The following is a 21,540-nucleotide window of genomic DNA, read 5'->3' as shown; positions in this document are numbered from 1 at the left end:
AACAGTCTCAAACTTGCAAAGTCCAAAGTCTCTTCTCAGACTCATGGCAATCTCTTAACTGTAATTCCCCTGTAAAATCAAAAGCAAAAAGCAAATAGCATACTTCCAACATATAATGGCACAAGATATACATTACCATTCCAAAATGTAGGGAAGAGAGCATAGTGAGGAAATACTGGAACAAAGCAAAACCAAAAACCAGCTGAGCAAACTTCAAACTAAGCAGCTCCATGTCTGTTGTCAAAACACTCTTCAGACCTCCAACTCTGTTCAGCTTTGTTGACTGAAACACACATCTTTTTCTTTGGCTGGTTCTATTCCCTGTAAGTACCTCTCCTCAGCAGGTATCCCATGGCTCTGGCATCTCCAACATCTTGGGATCTCCAAGCCAATCCAGGCTTCAACTTCACAGCTTCAGCAATGGCCTCTCTAGGCCTCCATTCAGGGACACCCCTGACACATGCCTGGCCTCAGGGGCTTTCCTTAGTCACAGAGGAAAATTCTATAGTCTCTTTCTTTTACTCTTAATTCTAAAGCCAGAACCACATGGCCAAAGCTGCCAAATTCTGCTGCTTACTGGGGCTGGAACTTAGCCCCTTTATTCAGTTACATCTTTACTACCCTTTTCTTTTCCTTGTTAGACCTGGCTGGCCTCAAACTCAGAGATCCACTAGCTTCTGCTTTCCAAGTGCTATGATTGAAGGCTTGCACCAACACACCCAGCTCTAAGCTTTTCTTTAATTCCTTTTCACAAGTTGGAAATACAGCTGGGTAGGATCTTGTTCTGAGGTCAGCATTCTCTTTTTTTCCATTTCTTAATCTGCTTATCTCCTTGAACACAGAACTTAATTCCATTCCACTCTCTGGTGTCCCTTTTCTCCTAAATCTGTACATTTTGTAGTTTTTCTTGCTCAGCTTGCTCTTTTTCATTATAAATCTTCATGAGAGTTACCATTAACCACCACATGACTGAGTCTATACTAAGTACGGTGTTTTGAGATTTCCTTTGCCAATTGAATTAGTCCAAAATTCTTCACTTTCTTCTCAGGCAGACTCTTTGCACAAGGGCAAAAACCAGTCATTTCTTCACTAAAATATCACAAGAACGATCTCTAGGCCACATATCAATATTTTCCTCTCTAAAACCTCTTGAGCCCCCCCCCCAAACAGTTCACATCACTCTCAGCACCATCATCTTCTATGCTCCTACTAGTATGGCCTGTTAAGCAGTGGTTAAAGCATTCCATTGCTTCCCTAACCCAAAGTGCCAAAGTCCAAATTCCTCCAAACTAAAATACGGTCATGTCTATCATAGCAATACCTTACTCCTAGTACCAACTTCTGTCTTAGTTGGGGTTTCTATTGCTGTGAAGAGACACCATGACCACGGCAAGTCTTACAAAGGAAAACATTTAATGGGCTTGTGTAGATATAACCAACCGTCTTATTAAATAAGAAACACAGAGCCGATTCAGAGAAGAAAGCCAAGAGGTCAGAGCTAAGAGCCTCACCCTTCCTGCTTCAGCGATCCTCTTCAGCCAAGAGAGCTCTCCGAAAAGGGGGCCTACTTCCTGTGTGTATGTCTTTATATACTCTAGCTGTTCTGCCTTCTCATTGGTTGTAAACCCAAACATGTGACTGCCTCATCACTGCCTAAATGTACCGCCCTCCAGGTCCTTAAAGGCGTGCGCCACCGCTGCCATGCACTTGCTGTAGCTCTAATAGCTCTAACCCCCCAGCAACTTTATTTATTAACATACAATTAAAATCACATTTCAGTACAAGTAAAATACCACCACATTTCCCCTTTTTTATTTTAATAAAAAGGAAAAAAAAGAAAAAGGTTATAACAACAAAAGAAAAACTATATACATAAGTACAATAACTATATACAATATATACAAGTAATAAATGTCTAAACAATGTCTAGTCCATTTGTATTTGACAAATTCAGAGAAAATAATTTCATTATCTATCCTATTTTAAGTCCAAAATGTATCTAATTCACTTTTTATCCTAAATAATCCTCAACTATAACTAACCTTCAACTATAACTAACTAATCTTCAACTCCCTCAGAGACCTAAGAAGGAAATAATATTAGCTAACAAAAATAAAAACAGAAAGTGCATGCAAGCAACTTCCAAAAAATTTGTGAGTTGACAGAAACAGCCAGCTGCCTGGACAGTCACCTGAGGTTTCTCCGCAATGCTGGGGCATCATCTTCAGCCTATAGGCTTAGCATATCTGACAGACTCATTTGTGAAGTAGGATGTACACAAGGTCAACAGTTCAACCTCACATTGGGTGAGAGCAGTCCATGTACCAGAAACACCTGAATTCCACTAGTGTCATGTTATGATTAGGATTTTAAATTCTGGAAATTGTTGATGGTTTTTTAATTCAGCTGTCCATTCTTCTTGGCTGTGTATATATGGCTTCATCTCAGCATCCCGTTCTTCTCCACATCCTTCTATCAAATGCCAGTCTACTATTGAGAGGCGTGAGTTTGGTTACTCTTTAAGAATGTTTCAGCTGCTGTTCCATAGCACATCAGAAGCCATTGGACCACTGCCTGTTCAGCTGCCTTCGAAGAAAAGGGCACTGTACCTTTTCCGAATTGCGAAGGCCACTTCAGGGATGGTGCCATATTGTCCTGGCCTCAGAAGATGCCTTTTGATAAAGCCATAACCACACTTGTTTTGGCAAGAATCAGTAGTCCTTTGTTTCGTGTCCTGTCTCTCCATTTTGTCAGCAGATGATTCGAGGATATTTGTTGTCCAGTGGCTAACTTTTGCCACAATGAAAGTTAACTCCATATGCAGTTTCTTCAATGCCCATATTTTCTCTGAAGTAGATTGGTACTGCCAGGAGCCGACATGTCACATAATCATAACAAAAAAGAAAAATTTTCTAAGTTATTAAAACATTTTAAATGCCATATTCTGTAGATCTCTGAAGGGTTTGAAGATGACCTGTCTAAAATATATCTGCTCAATTTTTAAAACATATCTAATATGACTACAAGTTCTATTGTAATGTCTAACTACTAACTTTCATTTCTTTATATTCTAATAGTTGGTAATAATAACATTCAAGGATCAGAAAATTGCATTGTTAAATGAACGGTATAAGTACAATTAGAAATATACATATAGCAATTTCTAACAATATCAATTTCAATATATATAATTTGTATACAATATAAAACAATCCAATCCAATGTAAAGTATTTAAACTAGTAATTGTCTTCTTCTTCTTTTCTTTTCTTTCTTTCTCTCTCTTTTTCTTTTTAAACAAGAACCTTAAATCTAATCTCTTTTGTTTAGCCTTTTTTTAACCCTTGACAACTTGTAACCAGCCCCCCTAAACAATGAAAATTATCCCAGACTCAAAACCCATTAAAAAGACCAAAAAACCACCTGCCCCACACCACCTCTTTGGGAATATGGGCGTCATATTTTTAAAATTGTTTCCTGTTGGGTATGGGCAAAGTTATCTTTATCCTGAAAGAAAAATTTTAGGTTAATTGTCAAATTCTTGGAAAGGTAACTATATCCTTCATTATCCAGTCTGTGTGTAATGCCAAAGTTCAGGGTTTATCTCAAGTCCTTATTTAAGTAGTCTTTGAGACTGGATCATCTCAGCTAGTCATCTCAAAATTGTTCTGAGCACCTTGTAGTTCAAAGCTGATCTGTAGATGATGTTTGTCAGCTTAGTGATGTTATTATTGTCCACGTGGAATTGTTGTTGTTGTGGGGCCCCAACTTTTTTCTGGAGACTTCAGTTGATGTTAGGCCTGGCCGTAATTTTCTGTAGAAAACTGATAAGAGACTCGAACACAAAGACATATATATGTAGCTAATTGAAGCCTTTTTTCTAGAATTAATTAGTACTCTATATGACCATTCATATCTTAACAAAGTTTAAAATGTATATATATATATATATTAATCTTGTAAATTTTGATATAAAATTTATACTTTAAGAAAAGTTTTAAAGAATCAGAATAGAATCAAGGAGTTGAGAATAGTAATAGAATAGTCCCTTAATTAATTTGGCTTTTTTCCTGTCCCATAGCAGAAGATGGCTCTTTTATTCTGGCATGATACAGGGAGTTTGCATTTTCCTTTTAACAACATGCTTGAGTTTAAAGAAGGAGAGAGCCATTCTCCAACTCCAAAGTCAGCTTTAAATTTTAATTGAACTGGGACTATTAGAAGACCAATAGTGTTAAATCTTTAGAGAAAAGCAGAAACAAACCTTTAGGAAGACATAAAATTTTTTAGATAATATATACCCATATGCCATTTCATTCTGTTTTCTGGGATAGATGATTTGTCTCTTTTTTTTAGTTGTCTCATTTGTCCAGTGTTTTTTAGATTCCTTAACCTTTATTTTCCTAAAAGACAAAAACAAAAACCTTTCCCCAAGACTAATTTTGGGGATGTTTCTTTTTGGCAAGTTATTATCTGATTAAATGAAAAGACATGTGTTATTGGTATAAGTTAGTTTAAATTGGATATTTATGTTGGTTGATGAACTATCACCTCCTCTAATTAAGAGGTTTCTCTTGTTTAAATAGAACCTTTATCAATTTTGATGGTACCCACAACTTATCTTCTCCTGTAGAAACAAAAGCAAAACCTTGTCCCCAACGTAACACATACCCTGGTTTCCATTCTGAGGTCAGCACATCCTTAAAGTATATAGGCTGATTTATTTTTGTAGTTTTTTTTATTATCCAATGTCTCTCTGTAGCTGTTGTTCCTTTCTCATTGGCCTTAAGAAAATTTAAAGTTAATAGAGCATTATGCAGTCTGTTTCTGGGGGTTTTTGTTACCCCTTTTTGTTTATTTAGCATATCCTTTAGAGTTCTGTTTGATCTTTTTACAATTGCTTGACCTGTAGGATTATGTGGTATGCCTGTAATATGCTTTATATTGTAATAAGCAAAAAACTGTTTCATTTTAACAGAGACATATGATGGAGCATTATCAGTTTTGATTTGTGCAGGTATACCCTTGATGGCCATAACTTCTAGCAAATGAGTGATTACAGAATCAGTTTTTTCTGAACTCAAAGCAGTTGCCCACTGAAATCCTGAATAAGTATCGATAGTGTGGTGTACATATTTCAGTTTTCCAAATTCTGCAAAGTGAAACACGTCCATCTGCCAGATTTCATTCCTTTGAGTACCCTTTGGGTTACATCCTGCTGGTAATGGTGTTTGATTGTAGAAGGAACAAGTAGGACATTTCTTTACTATTTCTTTGGCTTGTTGCCAGGTTATAGAAAAATCCTTTTTTAAACCTTTACTATTGACATGATGCTTTTTATGAAATTCTGAGGCCTCCAGCACATTTCCTATCAATAATTTATCAATCTCATCATTGCCTTGTGCTAGAGGGCCTAGCAGACCAGTATGGGATCGAATGTGAGTTATATATAAAGGATGACTCCTTTTCCTGATTGTATCTTGTAATTGAATAAATAGTGAAGTTAATTCTGAAGCATCAGGGATAAATTCTGCAGTCTCAATATGTAATACTACTCTTTCAGCATACTGAGAGTCAGTTACTATGTTGAGAGGTTCTGAAAAATCCATTAATACCAACAGAATAGCGTACAATTCTGATTTCTGAACTGAATTATAAGGACTTTGAACCACTTTACTTAAAGTTTTTGATTTGTAACCTGCCTTTCCTTGTTTGTTGGCATCTGTATAAAATGTACGAACTCTAGATATGGGCTTTTCCCGTACAATTCGAGGCAAGATCCAATCAGCTCTCTTTATAAGATCAATTCTATCGCTTTTGGGATATTTGCTGTTAATTTCTCCAAAAAAATTACTGCAAGTTCTATGTCAAGGTTCACTTTTTGTCCTTAATTTTTTAATGTCCTCCTTAGTTAAAGGTACGGCAATTTCTGCTGGGTCTATTTCTGCTAATTGACGAAGTCTCAATTTTCCTTTCCAAATCAAGTCAGAGATTTTTTTCATATAAGTTTTTAATTTTTTATTTGGTTTATTTGGTAAAAATATCCATTCTAATATAATATCTTCCCTCTGCATTAATATTCCTGTAGGAGAATGTCTAGAAGGTAAAATAACCAAAATGCAATCCAGCTTTGGATCAATACGATCCACGTGCCCTTCATGTACTTTCTTTTCTACCAAGGCCAATTCTTTCTCAGCTTCAGGTGATAATTCTCTATTTAAGTCCTTGTCACCTTCTAAGGTTTTGAACAAATTATGTAGTTCATCATTTTTTGCCCCAACAATAGTTCGCAGATGAGAAATATCTCCAAATAATCTTTGAAAGTCATTAAGAGTCTGTAGTCGATCTCTCCTAATTTGCACCTTTTGGGGTCTAATTTTTTGTAGCTCTATTTTATATCCTAAATAACTAATAGAATCTCCTCTTTGTATCTTTTCAGGAGCAATTTGTAATCCCCAGCAAGGCAAAATTTTCTTTACTTCTTCAAACATTCTTTCTAAAGTATCTGCATTTGAGTCAGCTAGTAAAATATCATCCATATAATGATAAATTATAGATTTAGGAAATTTTTTACGTATCATTTCCAATGGCTGTTGTACAAAATATTGGCACAGAGTTGGGCTATTCAACATTCCTTGTGGGAGGACCCTCCACTGAAATCTTTTAACCGGTTGAGAATTATTATAAGTAGGCACTGTGAAAGCAAATCTTTCTCTGTCTTTTTCTTGTAAGGGTATTGAAAAGAAACAGTCTTTTAAATCAATAACTATGAGAGGCCATCCTTTTGGTAACAGAGTAGGCAAAGGAATTCCAGATTGTAGAGAGCCCATTGGCTGAATTACTTTGTTAATTGCTCTAAGGTCTGTTACCATTCTCCATTTACCAGATTTCTTCTTAATAACAAATACAGGAGAATTCCAAGGGCTGGTTGATTCTTCAATATGCTGAGCATTTAACTGTTCTTCTACCAGCTCTTCTAAAGCCTGGAGTTTCTCTGTTGTTAAAGGCCATTGCTGGACTCATACAGGCTTGTCTGTTAACCATTTTAAAGGTAGAGCTGTTGTTGTTTTTGGAAGATCATCAGTTGTTGTGCCCTGTTCTTGTATAATATGGATGGCTGGTGACCACTCAGAATAATGCCTTCTAATATTTCTCTCAGAAACATGTGCTAGTTTATGATTTGTTTCTGAGATTGGAGGGATGTTAATCTGAGTATTCCATTGTTGTAACAAGTCTCGACCCCACAGATTCGTAGCTATGTTAGCTACATATGGTTTCAATTTTCCTCTCTGTCCTTTTGGACCTATACATTTAAGCCATCTTGCACTCTGTTTCACCTGAGATAATGTCCCAATTCCTAACAGTTGAACGTTTACCTCCTGAAGAGGCCAAGTTGGATGCCAAAATTCTGTTGCAATTATGGTAATGTCCGCACCTGTGTCTACCAGACCAGACTACAAAACACCATTTATTTTTATCGATAATTTTGGTCTTTGTTCATTAATAGAAGTTTGCCAAAAAATTTTCTTTATGTTTTCTCCTGAATTTTTTATTCTCTCTGTTTCATCATCCTGACCAGCATGACTTATTCCAATAGGCATTTGGTTATTTAATTGCTCTGAGACAAGTAAAATACCACCACAGGCTTGCTTACATTTTCCTGAGGTTTAGTCCTTTATCATCATGGTGGGATATGGCAGCATGAAGGCAGATATGGTGCTGGAGAAGTAGCTACATCTTGAAGGCAAAAGGAAGTGCTCTAAGAGAATAGAAGTTATCTTGAGCATAAAAGACCTCAAAGCCCACCCCCGCAGTGACATGCTTCCTCCAGCAAGGCCATACCTCCTAATAGTGTCACTCCCTTTGGGGACCATTTTCCTTCAAACCACCACACAAATTAACATGGCATGAGACCCTCATAATTGGTGTCTGTGTGTCACAAGTGTCTCCATAAGCTTCTATAGTTAGTAAAGGTAAGATAGATTGTAAAGTCAGTATTGGAAATGTCTTTAGAAATATAATGTCGGTATAAAATATAAATTTTCTCCCATGTACCCACCTTATTCCCTCTGAAATTTATGACCTCTTTAGTTTAGTTGAATATATATTCATATATATATATATATATACATATATATAATGTATATATGAGGATGAGGAGTATCTGTGAGGAGTTGGGGAAGGGAAAAAGAATAAGCTCAAAATGCATTGTGTTTTTTTGTATATACAAAGACAACTCTGCACCTAAAGTTCAGGGAATATCATGGAAGATGATGAAGAAAGCTTTTAAAATCTAGATTTTAATATACAGTTTTACATATATTATATATAATTAGTTGATTATATAATGTAAACAATAATAGATCCAGCCTATATTGTTTACTCCCAGGGTCCATGGAAGAATCTAACAACCAGCTAAGGATTCTAATCTGAGGAATATCAAATGAATCTAAGCACACTGAGTTCTTTAGTCCATTTACCTCATTGTTCTAAGTCAATTCTATCTACACAGTTTCTTTTCTGCTCTCTTACTTCGTTCCTCTCAGTCCCTTCTGCTATTCTCTCATCTCTATCTAGTTCTTTCCATCTCCATCCTCATCTTTGCTGTTCTCAATCAATTTCCCAGTCTTCTGAGGGAACCAGTATATATACCCAAACAGTAATTCTTTGGCAAAGCAAGGTGAGGCTTGAAGTTTTCAGGGTAGCTGTGAGAGGTGGTAAGGATTCACACATAAAACAATAAATGTCATCTTCCAATTACAGCCCAAAAGGGGAGTGACTAAAGGGGAATTCTCTGGTAGGGTCAACTAAAGGCTAAGATCAATTAGGGAATCTGGGAATAGCACCTGAATGAGGAGGAATTAAAACTTAATTTGCACAAGAAAGAAGCTTGGCACCTATTCACCTGCCTGGCCTGGAGGGCAATCTTCTTGGGTCAGTGGGAAGTAACTGTCTTAACTCAGTAACTAGCAAATGGCTAAAACAGCATCCCAGGAATGTGAGCAGTAAATTTCTTAAATTAGGGTCTTGTGTAAATAACTAGGGTGAAGGTAAGGAGTTGAAGTTTTAATTGCTAGTGGTTCTTCTCTCTATCTGTGGGTGAGATGAGCTAATGTTTATCTATGTGCAGTTTTGTACTTGGAAAAAGGTGTCTTTGCTGAAATACCTTTGTCTGGAGAATGGCCCTGGCCAGATACATGTTATGAAAAACAAACACAGCTGGGGTCAGTTATCCAATTACCCCAAATATATAGGGAAAATTGTGCCCAAGATTGAGATGCAGTCATGAGATTACATGTCCACATAATGTGGAGATGCATGGTAAATGGGGAGAATCACAGCTGTTATTGCACAAGAAGTTTGCAAGAGACAGCCAGTTCATTCAAAAGGCAGTAAGTCCATAACACCTTGCATGATAGTTTCCTCTAACAGAACCCTTAGTTCTGATAGGTTGACCTTCTGAACTCTAGTTGTCACTGCTGTATACTCTCATGGACTTTTGCTATCAGCAGCTCTCAATAATTATATATTAGGCATATATATTTTTGTGTGCCTAAATATACAAATACAACATATTTGGTTTGTTTAATGTTACTTATATGTATATAATGTCAGGGCTGACCACTTGGTATTGAATAATCAAATAGGAGGATCATCCTTAGGGAAGACTGTTTCTTCTTCCACTTTCAAACGTTTAGTGGCCTGTAGTTCTTGGGTTATGAGTAGAGCCTTGGGAGGTTCCCACTTTCATTTTAGCTTGTCTGTTGGTTTAGTACTTCTTCAGGCCTTGTGGAAGTATTATGGGTGAAGCTTCCCTCTCATTTCTAGGAGACAAAATTTTACAGCAGATTTCCTGGTCTTTTGGATCTTAAAATGTTTCTTCCTCATCTTCCATGATATTCTCTGAACCTTGGATGCAGAGTTGTCTTTGTATATACAAAAAACACAATATATTTTGATCTTATTCTTTTCCCTTTCCCAACTCCTCACAGATTCTCCTCAACTTCTCCTTGTACACAACTTCATGTACTTCTCTCTCTCTTAAAATAAGCAAACAAACAACTATAGAGTCCAATTTATACTGGCCAACTACTACTGAGGATGAAACCTGGCCCACAGTGTGGTTGGTATACCCAGTGTCACTTCACTGAAGAAATCTGAATTTCCTTCTACCTACATCTATCCATCATGAACAGCTTCTTGGATAGGGGTAGGATTTTATGCTTACTTCCTCTCTTCTGTGCTGGGCAGGCCTTGTGAATGTTGTCATGGTGTATGTAAGTTCCTAGATGGACCAGCCCTGTTGTGTCTGGAAAAAGCTGTTTCCTTGAGGTCATCACGACTATGGCTCTTAAAATCTTTCCACACCCTCTTCTGCACAGATCTTTGAGCCCACACTTCAGGAGTGTGATACAGATACCATGTATAGGGCGGGGCATCCCAAAGTCCCTTATTCTCTACACATTGTCCATTGGTGGGTGTCAGTGTTAATTACTGTAAGAAGAAGCTTCTCTGATGACAGTAGAGAACAACACTTATCTATAGGTATAGCAATATGCCATTAGGAGATAGTTTATTGTATGTTGTCTTAGCAGAATAATAATAGTAGAATTTTCCCTAGAGCCCATGACTTACCTAGGCTTAGGATCTTGGCCTCACTAACACTGTCTGATATAGATGGGATCCAGCTCTTGAGTGTGTCAGAAACCCACCCAGAGTGGTTGATTATCTCCGATACCATTTGTTTTGCTCTTGCACCAGTATATCTTGCAGGCAGAGAGCTGCTGTAGGTTTCAGGGTTTGTAGCTGGGTATTATCTCTGAGAGCTGCTCTACCATCTGTTCACGTGGGAGACGCTGGTGGTATAGTCACCACTGCTTTATAAGTTTACCACATGCTATAAATTGGAGAAATGAAGTATTTTATTTGGCATAGTATACACTAAAGTTAAGCTTCTTACCTAAATTTCCAAAAGGTATGAAAATACTGAGTATACCACCTCCCAAATACCAATGTGCCTCATTTTCTCAATACATTTCCTTTTTAATAAAAGCCACATGCTCTGTGGTACTTACCATATACTCAATATATGGCAACTAAGTAAGAGTAATTTCACAAGAAAATAATCAGAATTTTATAATAGACAAAACTTCCGAATGGAATAAAACCTGTATTCCCGCTAGATTAAAAGTCTGCAGCTTATTTACACTGGGACATGTCCTGATGAGAATGCTTTGTACACACCTGCATGTGATTTTTAGAATCCTTGTGACAAAACGGCACTTCGAGACTGCTATTTTTGTCTGTTTTTGTTTTTTGAAATGTCAAGTTCAAAATATGAATAATGAAAATATCTTATGATGTGTTTCAATCCAGTAATGGTTTCTGAAACCATAGCACAGATCAAGGTTGGTGTTCTGTAGGTATTATCTTTGGGAACTGTTCAGCACAGAGCTAAGGCTCTCACTGTTTGACAATGATCAAGTCAGTTTCTTTCCCATGACTGGTTGTTACATAAAACTGTAGTTCACATCAAAGATGCTTTAATGGGAATTCAAGAAAGGATTGATATTGAGGGGTCATACACAGCAAAAGCAAAGGCACCCAAATACATCCTAATGTTTTAAGAAAGGGCTTACTGAACTCAACAGTTGACTTTCACCTTTGTGCTTTAGATTAGAAACTAAGGATCTATAACCCCTTATAGATTACAAAGTAGTCACATATATTAAGTGCCATTGTTAACATTTCTAAAAAATAGAAAGCAGGGGACAAAATGAAATTTTTTCTTTAATAGTATTCTACTACAGTAAGTGACTTTTCTGTAAGGAATTTAAACCAAGCACCTGGAGAAAGGAGCCAGTATAAAAACCAATTTGAAATTGAATTTATCTGGAGACAATGCACCATAAGAAAGCAGGCAGTCTTATTTATAGACCCTCCCACCTTGTTTCTTGCATAATAAATACACATTAAATGGTAATAATTAGAAAGAAGCAACATGCATAGGCTTTATCTCTTACAGTAAAATACGTATAATGGAGGGCAAAATACAAAACACAAAAGTCAAGGAGAGTGTCTACCCTTAGCCTAGCATCTGCCTCCTGTATGCTTGTTTTGCCTGCGTTCTTCTCAGAGAGTACTTTTCATGATTAGATTACGAGAGCAGTGAACTGGTTTTTTCTCAGAACGGTGGGTCTTCTTTTCTTCCCTTGGTGCTCTGCTAAAATAGTCCCCTAGGAGGCAGTATATCTGAGTACCACCTAAGGTGTTCTGCTGAAGGGTGTTACAACTTCTTATGCCTTGAGCAGCATGCACACAAGGAAACATTTCAGTCAGAAAATCAGAATACTTTTAGGAAAAAGCAAGGCAAACACTTTGATCTATGACTCCACCCTGCTTAACTGATGAATGCATGTAATTAGTATTAAAAATGGAATCATTTTATTAATTAGAAAGAAGATAGAGAATTAGACACAAGTGATTCTTGAAAACTCTATGCTACTTGGTGCATTTGTATTTGGTTGATACCAAGAGATAAAGAGTTGGTAAATTAAACTCAAATAAACTGTGCTTAATTTTAAATAAAATGAAAATTATTATAAAATGTAATTGTATTTGAGTAAATTTATGATGGAAATACTAAGGTTTTTTGTTTGTTTGTTTGTTTTTTGGGTTTTTTTTTTTTTTTTTGAGACAGAGTTTCTCTGTGTAGCTTTGAGCCTTTCCTGGAACTCACTCTGTAGCCCAGGGTGGCCTCGAACTCACAGAGATCCGCCTGCCTCTGCCTCCCGAGTGCTGGGATTAAATGCGTGGGCCACCACCGCCCGGCGGAAATACTAAGTTTTAAGATACTAGGCTTAAAACAATTTTTCTTTCAAACTTACAGGTTCCTTTCCTCTGCAAACCCCTAAATGAGTATTTCTCTGGGTCCTCCTTAAGCTCCTTCTTCTGTCACCTTCTCTTTTTCTTGGTAGTGGTGAATGTAGAGATTAGTAGTCATCATAGGTTTTGCCCACGTTTATATTTTAAATATAGATAGATAGATAGATAGATAGATAGATAGATAGATAGATAGATAGATAGATAGGTTTAGAAAACAATGACTTGCCCTGTGCCTATCAACAATCAACAAAACAACCAGGCATTTTCAATTTTCATCTTGATTAATGCGCTAAGATAGAAAGTCTGAGATAATCCTAATATGTTCTTTGCTGTTTGTTTTGCAGATTCAAGAATGGCTTTGCCTAAATTGCCAGACGCAGAGAGCAATATCAGGACAACTGGGAGATATGGGCAAAATGCCGCCTGTATCATCAGGATCCAAGGCATCCCCTGTGCCTGCCCCTGTGGAACCATCAACTCAGAAAACACCCGCAGGGGCCCATGTAAAAGGTAAAAAGAAGGAAACAGAAGTAAAGACTGAAACTGAAAAACTTATTCCAGAAAAAGAAACACCATCAATTGAGAAAACCCCTCCAACGGCCACCACAGATCAAAAACTAGAAGAGAGTAAACTAGACAAGAGCAAAGTTTCAACCCGGCAAGAGAAGAAACCACCCTCTGAAAAAGAGCAGCCGCTCTCCGAAGATAAAACCGGAAAGAAGCCACCTGCAGAAGAAAAGTCAGCACCTGCCGGAGAAAAACCACCGCTCGAAGGAAAGAAGCCAGCCCCCGAAGAAAAGAGATTACCCCCGGAGGAAAAGCCACTGGCCTCGGAGGGGGAAGAGAAACGCGGCATACTTGAAGCTCATGTAGACATTCCCGAAGAGCCCACCGGAAGAGTGGCCGCAAAGCCAGTGGAGGAAGAGGGGCAGCCGGAGGCCAGGCCTGCAGATCTGCCACAGGACGCACCTCAGACTCTGCCCAAGGAAGGAGAGAAGGAAGGCGGAGCAGTGAAACCCCCACAGGAGGAAGGCGGTGCCAAGTCTGTCCAAGGGGAGCCCGGCAAAGAAAAAACAGTAAGTACACTTCCTACCATCACAGTCTTGAATATGCAGGCCACAGGTTTACTTAGTACCTGATGTGATCACTGAGAGAAGGATGTGAAAACCTTTAAACCATGAATTACATTTCAGAGAACTCTATTTTTTTTTCACTCAAATGAAAAGCAATGGCATTTTGATACCTCAATCAAATTCCATAAAGCATAGAGATAAAATTCTCTAAATCATACAGAAAAATGAGAAGATTTTTTTTATAGCTCCATGTTCTTTTTTTTAAATCCAGAATGGGTGTATAAGTCAGTTTTTCTCTTTTCCTAAAATAAAGTATCATTAAGGTTTTGTAAAAGGCAAGTAGTTGTTTGTGTTGTTTTGGTTGGTTTTCCTTCTGATAGGTTTCTAAGCTGTGGTCAGCCACAAATTTCTTGGTTAAAAAAAAAGAGGCATGGTCAAAATCTGTAATGAATGGAAATTTATGTATTCATATTTAATTCTAGATTTTTCTCATAGTTTTGTGTCATACATTTAATATGGGAGGATTAGTTATAATCTGCATATAGTATGGAACGATACATACTTTTCCTTTAGTGAGAAGTTTCATGAATGCTCCATTTTAAGTAATATTTGCATAAGTAATTCTGCAATTTTAAAGGAACTCTATTCTTTCAAAATATATTAATTTTAATTAAAATCTAATTACATCATCCCTTCTCTCTCCACCCTCCTGTCTGTTCCCTCTAGCCCCTATCAGCCCCCCTTACCCTTTTACTCCCTCTCAAAGTGATGGACTCTTTTGCTTTTATTTTTATTGTTATGTATATATTTGTGTGTATGTATATATACACAGGAGTTAAAATACAAGCTGCTTAGAGATCCACAAATATCTTATATCGAGGACACCGATGATTTACAGAAAAATGACCTATTGTATATCTATTAAAATTCCAAGTAGAAGTTGCAGTTGCAACCTTGAATCAGTTTGTAGGAGTTTGCTATTTTGTGTTCACTTTGACACATGCATGGTAACCCATCTCCACCATCTTTCTTTCTCATTCTGATCACCTTTGTGGGTTCTGCATTTGCCATTTTCAGGATTTCTCTTTGTCAGTTTCCATTTTTTTTCCTTTGATTTTTCCTTCTTTTCTATCCAGAGAAGTCACATGAATAACCTTTAAATTCACATGTGCATATGTGTCTCTATTTTGGGTTTCAGAACTGTGTCTTTATGTGCCCAAGTATATGGTTTCCCTTTAAATATCATTGCAAATTCAAGCTCAACATGTTTGACTATTACTTGTTTTTCTTTATAACCCACCACTCTATTTGGCTTTCTGTAATAGTAACACCATCATTTACTTGTCTCTTGTCTTCCAGGCACTAATCTGAGGCCAGATAGGTTTCTTTTTTTCTTGCCTCCATCCTCCATGCCATTATTGATCATAAGGACATCCCTCTATTTAATGTTTCCCTGAGTTCCTGAGTTTGTTATTCTCCTAGTGGTTATAAATGCAGATTCCATCAAGTTTTTCCTGGCACTTTCAAATATTTTACTTACTCCATGTGGGATCTCATTTAATCATTGTTTTACCTTGGTATGCTGCTAATCAAATGCCTGTAGCAATACAGGAAGTGTCAGTTCCCTAGTGATACACTTGTGAGTTCTTTGCATTGTAAGTTTTATCAGCACATGACCTCTGTGTGTGTTTGTTATTGTTTTATCTGCCACTAACCTACCATACAAAAGGGTTTAGCTGAAACTGTATAATATAAGCCATATTTCTTCTTTACCAAACAATTAGCTTTAAATTAACAATGAACAAAGTAAGTGATTGCTTCACTATATTTTTTTCTTACAGTAGGATTTCCAATTTTCTTTTTGGATTTTGTAGGCCATATGAACAATTAACAGGAAATTAAAGAACACCAATACTATCAGTCTATTTCAAAATCAAAAATAAAACTTTCAGTCTTGCATTTAAATGATATCATAAACATTCTAATATTTTGTTTTCCTGCCTTGAGTCATTTACATAGCAATCAGGGTATCCACACCTGTAAGATGAATTGCTTAGTGGTCTTATTAATAAAAATCCCAGAGCCAGATATTGGGGTGAACACCGAGAGATCAGGGAATCGGACACGCCACAGCCAACCTCACCTCACCAACTCCTCAGCTTCCAAAGAGAGTGACTTCATGTATACCCTATATGCCTATATGCCTTCCTGTCCCTGCCATCTCACTTCCTCTCTCTACCCAGCTACATCACTTCCTGTCTGTCTGTACAGACCTCCAGACCTCTATAGTTAGTGCTGGGATTAAAGGTGTGTGCCACAACATCTGGCTCTGTTCCCAGTGTGGCCTTGAATTCACAGAGATCCAGATGGATCTCTGCCTCCAGAATGCTAGGATAAAGAGCGTGTGCTGCCATTGCCTGACTTCTATGTTTAATATGGCTGGCTTTTTCCTCTGATCTCCAGATAAGCTTTATTAGCATGCACAATATATTGGGGGACACAATATATCACCACACACACCCACAGTGGAGATAGATAGTCCTGCCTAAATAGCGTAGGTTGGCTTTTCACCCTCTGGTATCTGGCTGCAATATAACTTCCCTGCAAACCTTACCATTCTCTCCCAGTGAGAAATCAAAACCACAGAGGCTTCCATGTGTTTCTTATGCATAGATTGTTTTCTCCCCTCTGGAACTGCCTGGGCTTCTCTGTGTGTACCTGTGCAGCGCCTTCCCTGCAGGCCCATCGCAGAAGTCCCACCTGAGCTGCTGTCCTTTTGTCCTTTTGAAAGTCAGCCTCTCCTGCTGCAGCACTCCCTTATATTGATTCCTTTTTATATTACCATTCAAAATCCAAGCAATACTCCTCATTTACCTCTTACCATGTTCTAGGCACTTTATAAAATCCATTTCCTACTGTCTAGCCTATACACATATTGATAATATAAGCATTATGATGATTGTTTTAAAAATAGTACAAGTATACTTGGAGGGAAATAGCAGAATGAGCATCTTAGTACAGTTCTGATTATAAAGCCTCTATTCACAGCCACCACCTAGGAGGATTTTTCTCCTGGGACACTTCTGACATAAGGTTTTTCCTTATTAGCCATCTCCTTTTGCAACTTTTGGCACAATCTTTTGGGTAACTTTCACAACTTGTATATCTGTGCTACTTTATATTCCTTTATCAGTTTGTCAGTTGTTTCAATATTGTGTTGTTTATATTACATTGTTGCTAAGTCATTGTTTCTTTATTCAAGTTTCCTGAATGTGTTTATTATATAAAATTAAAATGAATATATAATATATTGAAATGAATATATTTGAATATTGTTGTTAGAGTTTCCCTGCCTGGCCCACAGTCAGGACAAATCTCTCTCACCCGCCAGTCCCAAGCCGCTCAAACCCGATCAAGTAAACACAGAGACTTATATTGGTTTCAAACTGTATGGCCGTGGCAGGCTTCTTGCTAACTGTTCTTACAGCTTAAATTAATCCATTTCTATTAATCTATACCTTGCCACGTGGCTTGTGGCTTACCGGTACTTTACATTTTCCTTGTCCTGATGGCGGCTGGCAGTGTCTCTCTCACCCAGCTTCCTGTTCTCTCAATTCTCCTCTCTGTTAGTCCCGCCTATACTTCCTGCCTGGCCACTGACCAATCAGTGATTTATTCATTGACCAATCAGTAACACATTTGACATACAGACCATCCCACAGCAGAATATTATATATTTGAAAGTATACCTCTTTAAACTTTTTAGTTTCGTATTTTTAAGTCATGTTGCCCTAAAATTCTGTCTTTTTACTTATTTATCCAAGCAGGAAACTTTTAGTCTTTATTTCATATGCGTACTGAAAAACTACAGTCCTCCAGACGGGAATTAAATTAACAGAGATTTTAATGTGGACTTTGGTTTCTGTTTAAAATAACTGAAGGATTAATATTCAGTTTATTTGTTGGCATAAAGTACAATGTCTGCATTGTTTTGTGACTGCATAATCAGAGTGAAAAATAATCAAGTGTTCTGATGAACTATTTTATCTTTTTCTTGGGCTGAGTTCTGTGGACTCAATCTTGATTGGAGTGCTTTAGTTATTCATATTTGCAGTCCATCTTAACATAAACTTTCTATAAATGATCAAAGATAATCCCTGTGTTCTTTCAGTTCATTTAAAATAAAGTCCAGAAAAAATAACCAAGCACTTACTGTTATCTGTCTTTGCACATTTTTATATGAATCCTAGAACTCATTTTTCCCTTTATTAAAAATTTTTTATTCATTTTACATACCAACCACAGATCCCCTTCTCTTTCCTCCTCCCACTCCCACCCAGCATTCCCCCCAACACCCCCATTCCCTCTTACAAAAAGAGAAGGCCTCCCATAGGGGGTCAGCAAAGCCTGGTACATTTAGCTGAGGCAGGTTTAAGCCCCTCCACCCCTGAATCAAGACTGTGCAAGGTGTCCTACCGTAGGTAATGGGCTCCAAAAGGCCAGCTCATGTACCAGGGATGGATCCTGACCCTACTGCCAGGGGTCCATCAAACAGATCAAACTACACAAGTGTCTTTCTTATGGAGAAGGCCTAGTCCAGACCCATGGAGGCTCCACAGCTCTTGGTCTAAAGGTCATGAGTTCCCACTAGCTTGGTAGAACTCAGTTCTTAACTCTTATCATCTTAAGAAACTTTTGTCTTCCTTCAATGTGAAGTGCTGCTGGCTTCAACGCTCGTGGAAAAGCACAGACCAAGTTGACAGAGCACGTGTATTTTTGTGCATTTCTCCCACTAGGTTCCCCACAAAGTACGCCACCAGCAGAAGAGTGTCAAGTGGTGCTAACTCATTACCACCTTCTCTCTGACTCATCTGCTGTCAATCAATGGTGATGGATGCTCACAGGAAAGGGGATGTTCAATCCCTGCTGTCCATTAGCACATTGAAAAGACTGAAGCTTAGCCCTGAAATTCTGGAGTGATTTTTTTTTTAATGGTTTTTCGAGACAGGGTTTCTCTGTGCAGCTTTACGCCTTTCCTGGAACTTGCTTTGTAGCCCAGGCTGGCCTCGAACTCACAGAGATCTGCCTGCCTCTGCCTCCCGAGTGCAATGCATAGATAAGCAAAACTCAAGTAACTAAAATTCTTTGCATGGAAAACATGCAATACAATATAGGCCAATGTGATGGAATGTGATGATAAACCATTAAAAACAGATAGAAAGTGTTTTCTTTAGGGGAAATGAAAAATAGCATTGCTGTTTCAAAGCTGTGCTTACAATGGTACTGTACTCACCGCTTGACATCGAAGGTGACAAAATTTGTATGCAAAAGCAACCTAATTGAAATTTTATTCTTATTTCAGAATTTCAGAGGTTGTCCTAAATGGCATTTAATATAAAAAGTGAAACAGATAATTAATAAAAAATGTCAATTTCCTGATGATCCAAATAAAAAAATGAATAAATTTTTACAAATCAGTAATATTTTATACACCTATGTGTGTTCTATATGTTATACAAAAGTATGCTTGTTAAATTTCTATCTTTAAATATTATTTAACTAAATAGATTAATATTTTTCCTTAAATAAGTACACTCTTACAAATTTTTGAAGCACCCAAGAAAAGATTTCCAAACTTTTAGTCTGGTATAATAAGAAATTGGTGAGAAAATGGTCCATATTATGTTGCCTTCACATGAGTCCTTTGACTATATCCTAGTCTGTGGTACTTCAAACACCCATTTTGAAGTTCAATAATTAGAGAAAAAAGATCCAGCTTATGAACTGTAATCTGCATCTGATTTCCCCTTGTTAATAAGTGTTATTAATGAAGTAGTGTCAAGGACCAGTTAACCACAAGACAGACAAATGGTTGCCAAGTCCTGATATGTGGAAATCCTTTTTAAATCAATTAATAACAGTTATAAAGATTAATTGGTAGGTGCCTTCAATCAGTGAAGCAAAGGACCTGATCATTGAGTGATCCGATGTTTCACAGCTAAACTATGTAGTTAACTAGGGCACATTATTCTGTGAGGGGATACACACCTAAATCTAGTTACTGGGAGAAAATGAACATTATGAAGTTTTTCAGTGTACCCTGGTGAACTTGACTCTTTTGAATCTTCCAGTGAAGTGCATTAGAAGTTACTAACTGATTCTTCATCAGCCACTCCTAACATATTGTCTTAGACCAACAAGCCTATAGAATGAACATTTATACACTTGCTACCCTTTAATACAGAATAGACACATCCACAGAGCAGCAGCCCCACAAAACGTGGTGATTAAGACAGAGGCATGTGGGACAGAGACAGGCCCAGAGGAATGATCAGGTAGAGTATATCGCAGAGAAATTTAGGAAGCATGGGCACAGAGGGAAGCCATACACAGGCAGGTATAGGGAAAATATTTTGATATTTTGTGTTAGAATTTCGTGAGTTTATTTTTGCTTTTATTTGTTACATTCTGTGTAGCTAGTCTTAATTTTATTTTTATAAAAATTTCAGGATAGACTTCAAAAATCTATATTTTCAAAATAACGTGTCTTTTTATTATGTTCAATGAATTGTTCCAAACAATAATACATACTTTACCTTCATATATATGAAATTTTATTATGTTTTTGGGCTTTACCATATGTGTAGGCAGAAATAAGGTATAAAAATAATGTTATCAAAATTAAATTATGAAAGATCATATTTTGATTGATTTTTCTTTATAACCATGGTGTTTACTGTGAGTGATGGGTAGATGGCATTAACTAAAGAAATCATGGAGACTATCTTGTTCTTTCAAAAACTGCTCTGTGTCATCATGTGAAATGTGATGAGGTACTGCTGTCCACTCAGGAAAGCCTTTTGTTGGTGGGCTGGTGTGATGTTTCAGTGGGTTTGTTTTTGTTTTCTGCCTGTTTGTTTATTTCTAAAGAGAGAGAGAAAGAAAGGATATGTGGGTGAGTGAGGAGGTAGGAGGGATCTGAGAGGATATCCTAGTAAGAGTTACTATTGCTGTGATGAAACATCACGAACAATGAAACTTGGAGAGGAAAGGGTTTGTTCCATCTTACACTTCCAAGTGACATTATCACTAAGGGAAGTTAGAACAGGAACTCAAACTGGACAGGAATCTGAAGGCAGGAGCTGATGCAGAAGCCTTGGAGGGGTGCTACTTACTGGTTTGCTCCCCATGGCTTGCTCAGTCCAGGACCACCAACCCAGGGACGGCACCACCCACAATGAGCTGACCCTTCCCCATCAATCACTAATTAAGAAAATGACTTACAGCTGGATCTTATGGAGGTATCTTCTCAATTGAAGTTCCCTTCTCTCAGATAACTCTAGCTTGTGTCAAGTTGACATAAAGCTATTCATCACAGAGGAGTTGAAAGAGAGAAAACCATAATCAGAATATATTTATGAAAAACTTTTCAATTAAATAAAAGGAACAACACACACACACACACACACACACACACACACACACACACACACACACACACACGAGAGAGAGACTGACTCTTTTACCAATTTAAACTTTGTCACAATGTAAATGTATTGATACAGATAATGTATTTGAAGAAAA

General features: G+C 37.4%; 1 protein-coding gene across 4 annotated transcripts in view; it reads left to right on the top strand.

Annotated features, from left to right (window-relative positions):
• The window catches only part of Pclo (piccolo presynaptic cytomatrix protein), a 345,647-nt gene that overhangs the window by 145,785 nt on the left and 178,322 nt on the right, over positions 1-21,540 (top strand). For all 4 annotated transcript variants that reach the window (XM_052719673.1, XM_052719671.1, XM_052719672.1 and 1 more), the window contains exon 4: positions 13,228-13,959. In XM_052719673.1, coding sequence (XP_052575633.1) covers positions 13,228-13,959 — 732 coding nt within the window. The remainder of the gene's footprint in view (positions 1-13,227; positions 13,960-21,540) is intronic.

The sequence above is a fragment of the Peromyscus californicus genome, unplaced genomic scaffold, assembly GCF_007827085.1.
Source record: "Peromyscus californicus insignis strain IS unplaced genomic scaffold, ASM782708v3 Scaffold_6__1_contigs__length_162567912, whole genome shotgun sequence".
Lineage (NCBI taxonomy): Eukaryota > Metazoa > Chordata > Mammalia > Rodentia > Cricetidae > Peromyscus > Peromyscus californicus.
Note: the sequence above shows the minus strand (reverse complement) of the source record. Positions and strands in the feature narration are given on the sequence as shown.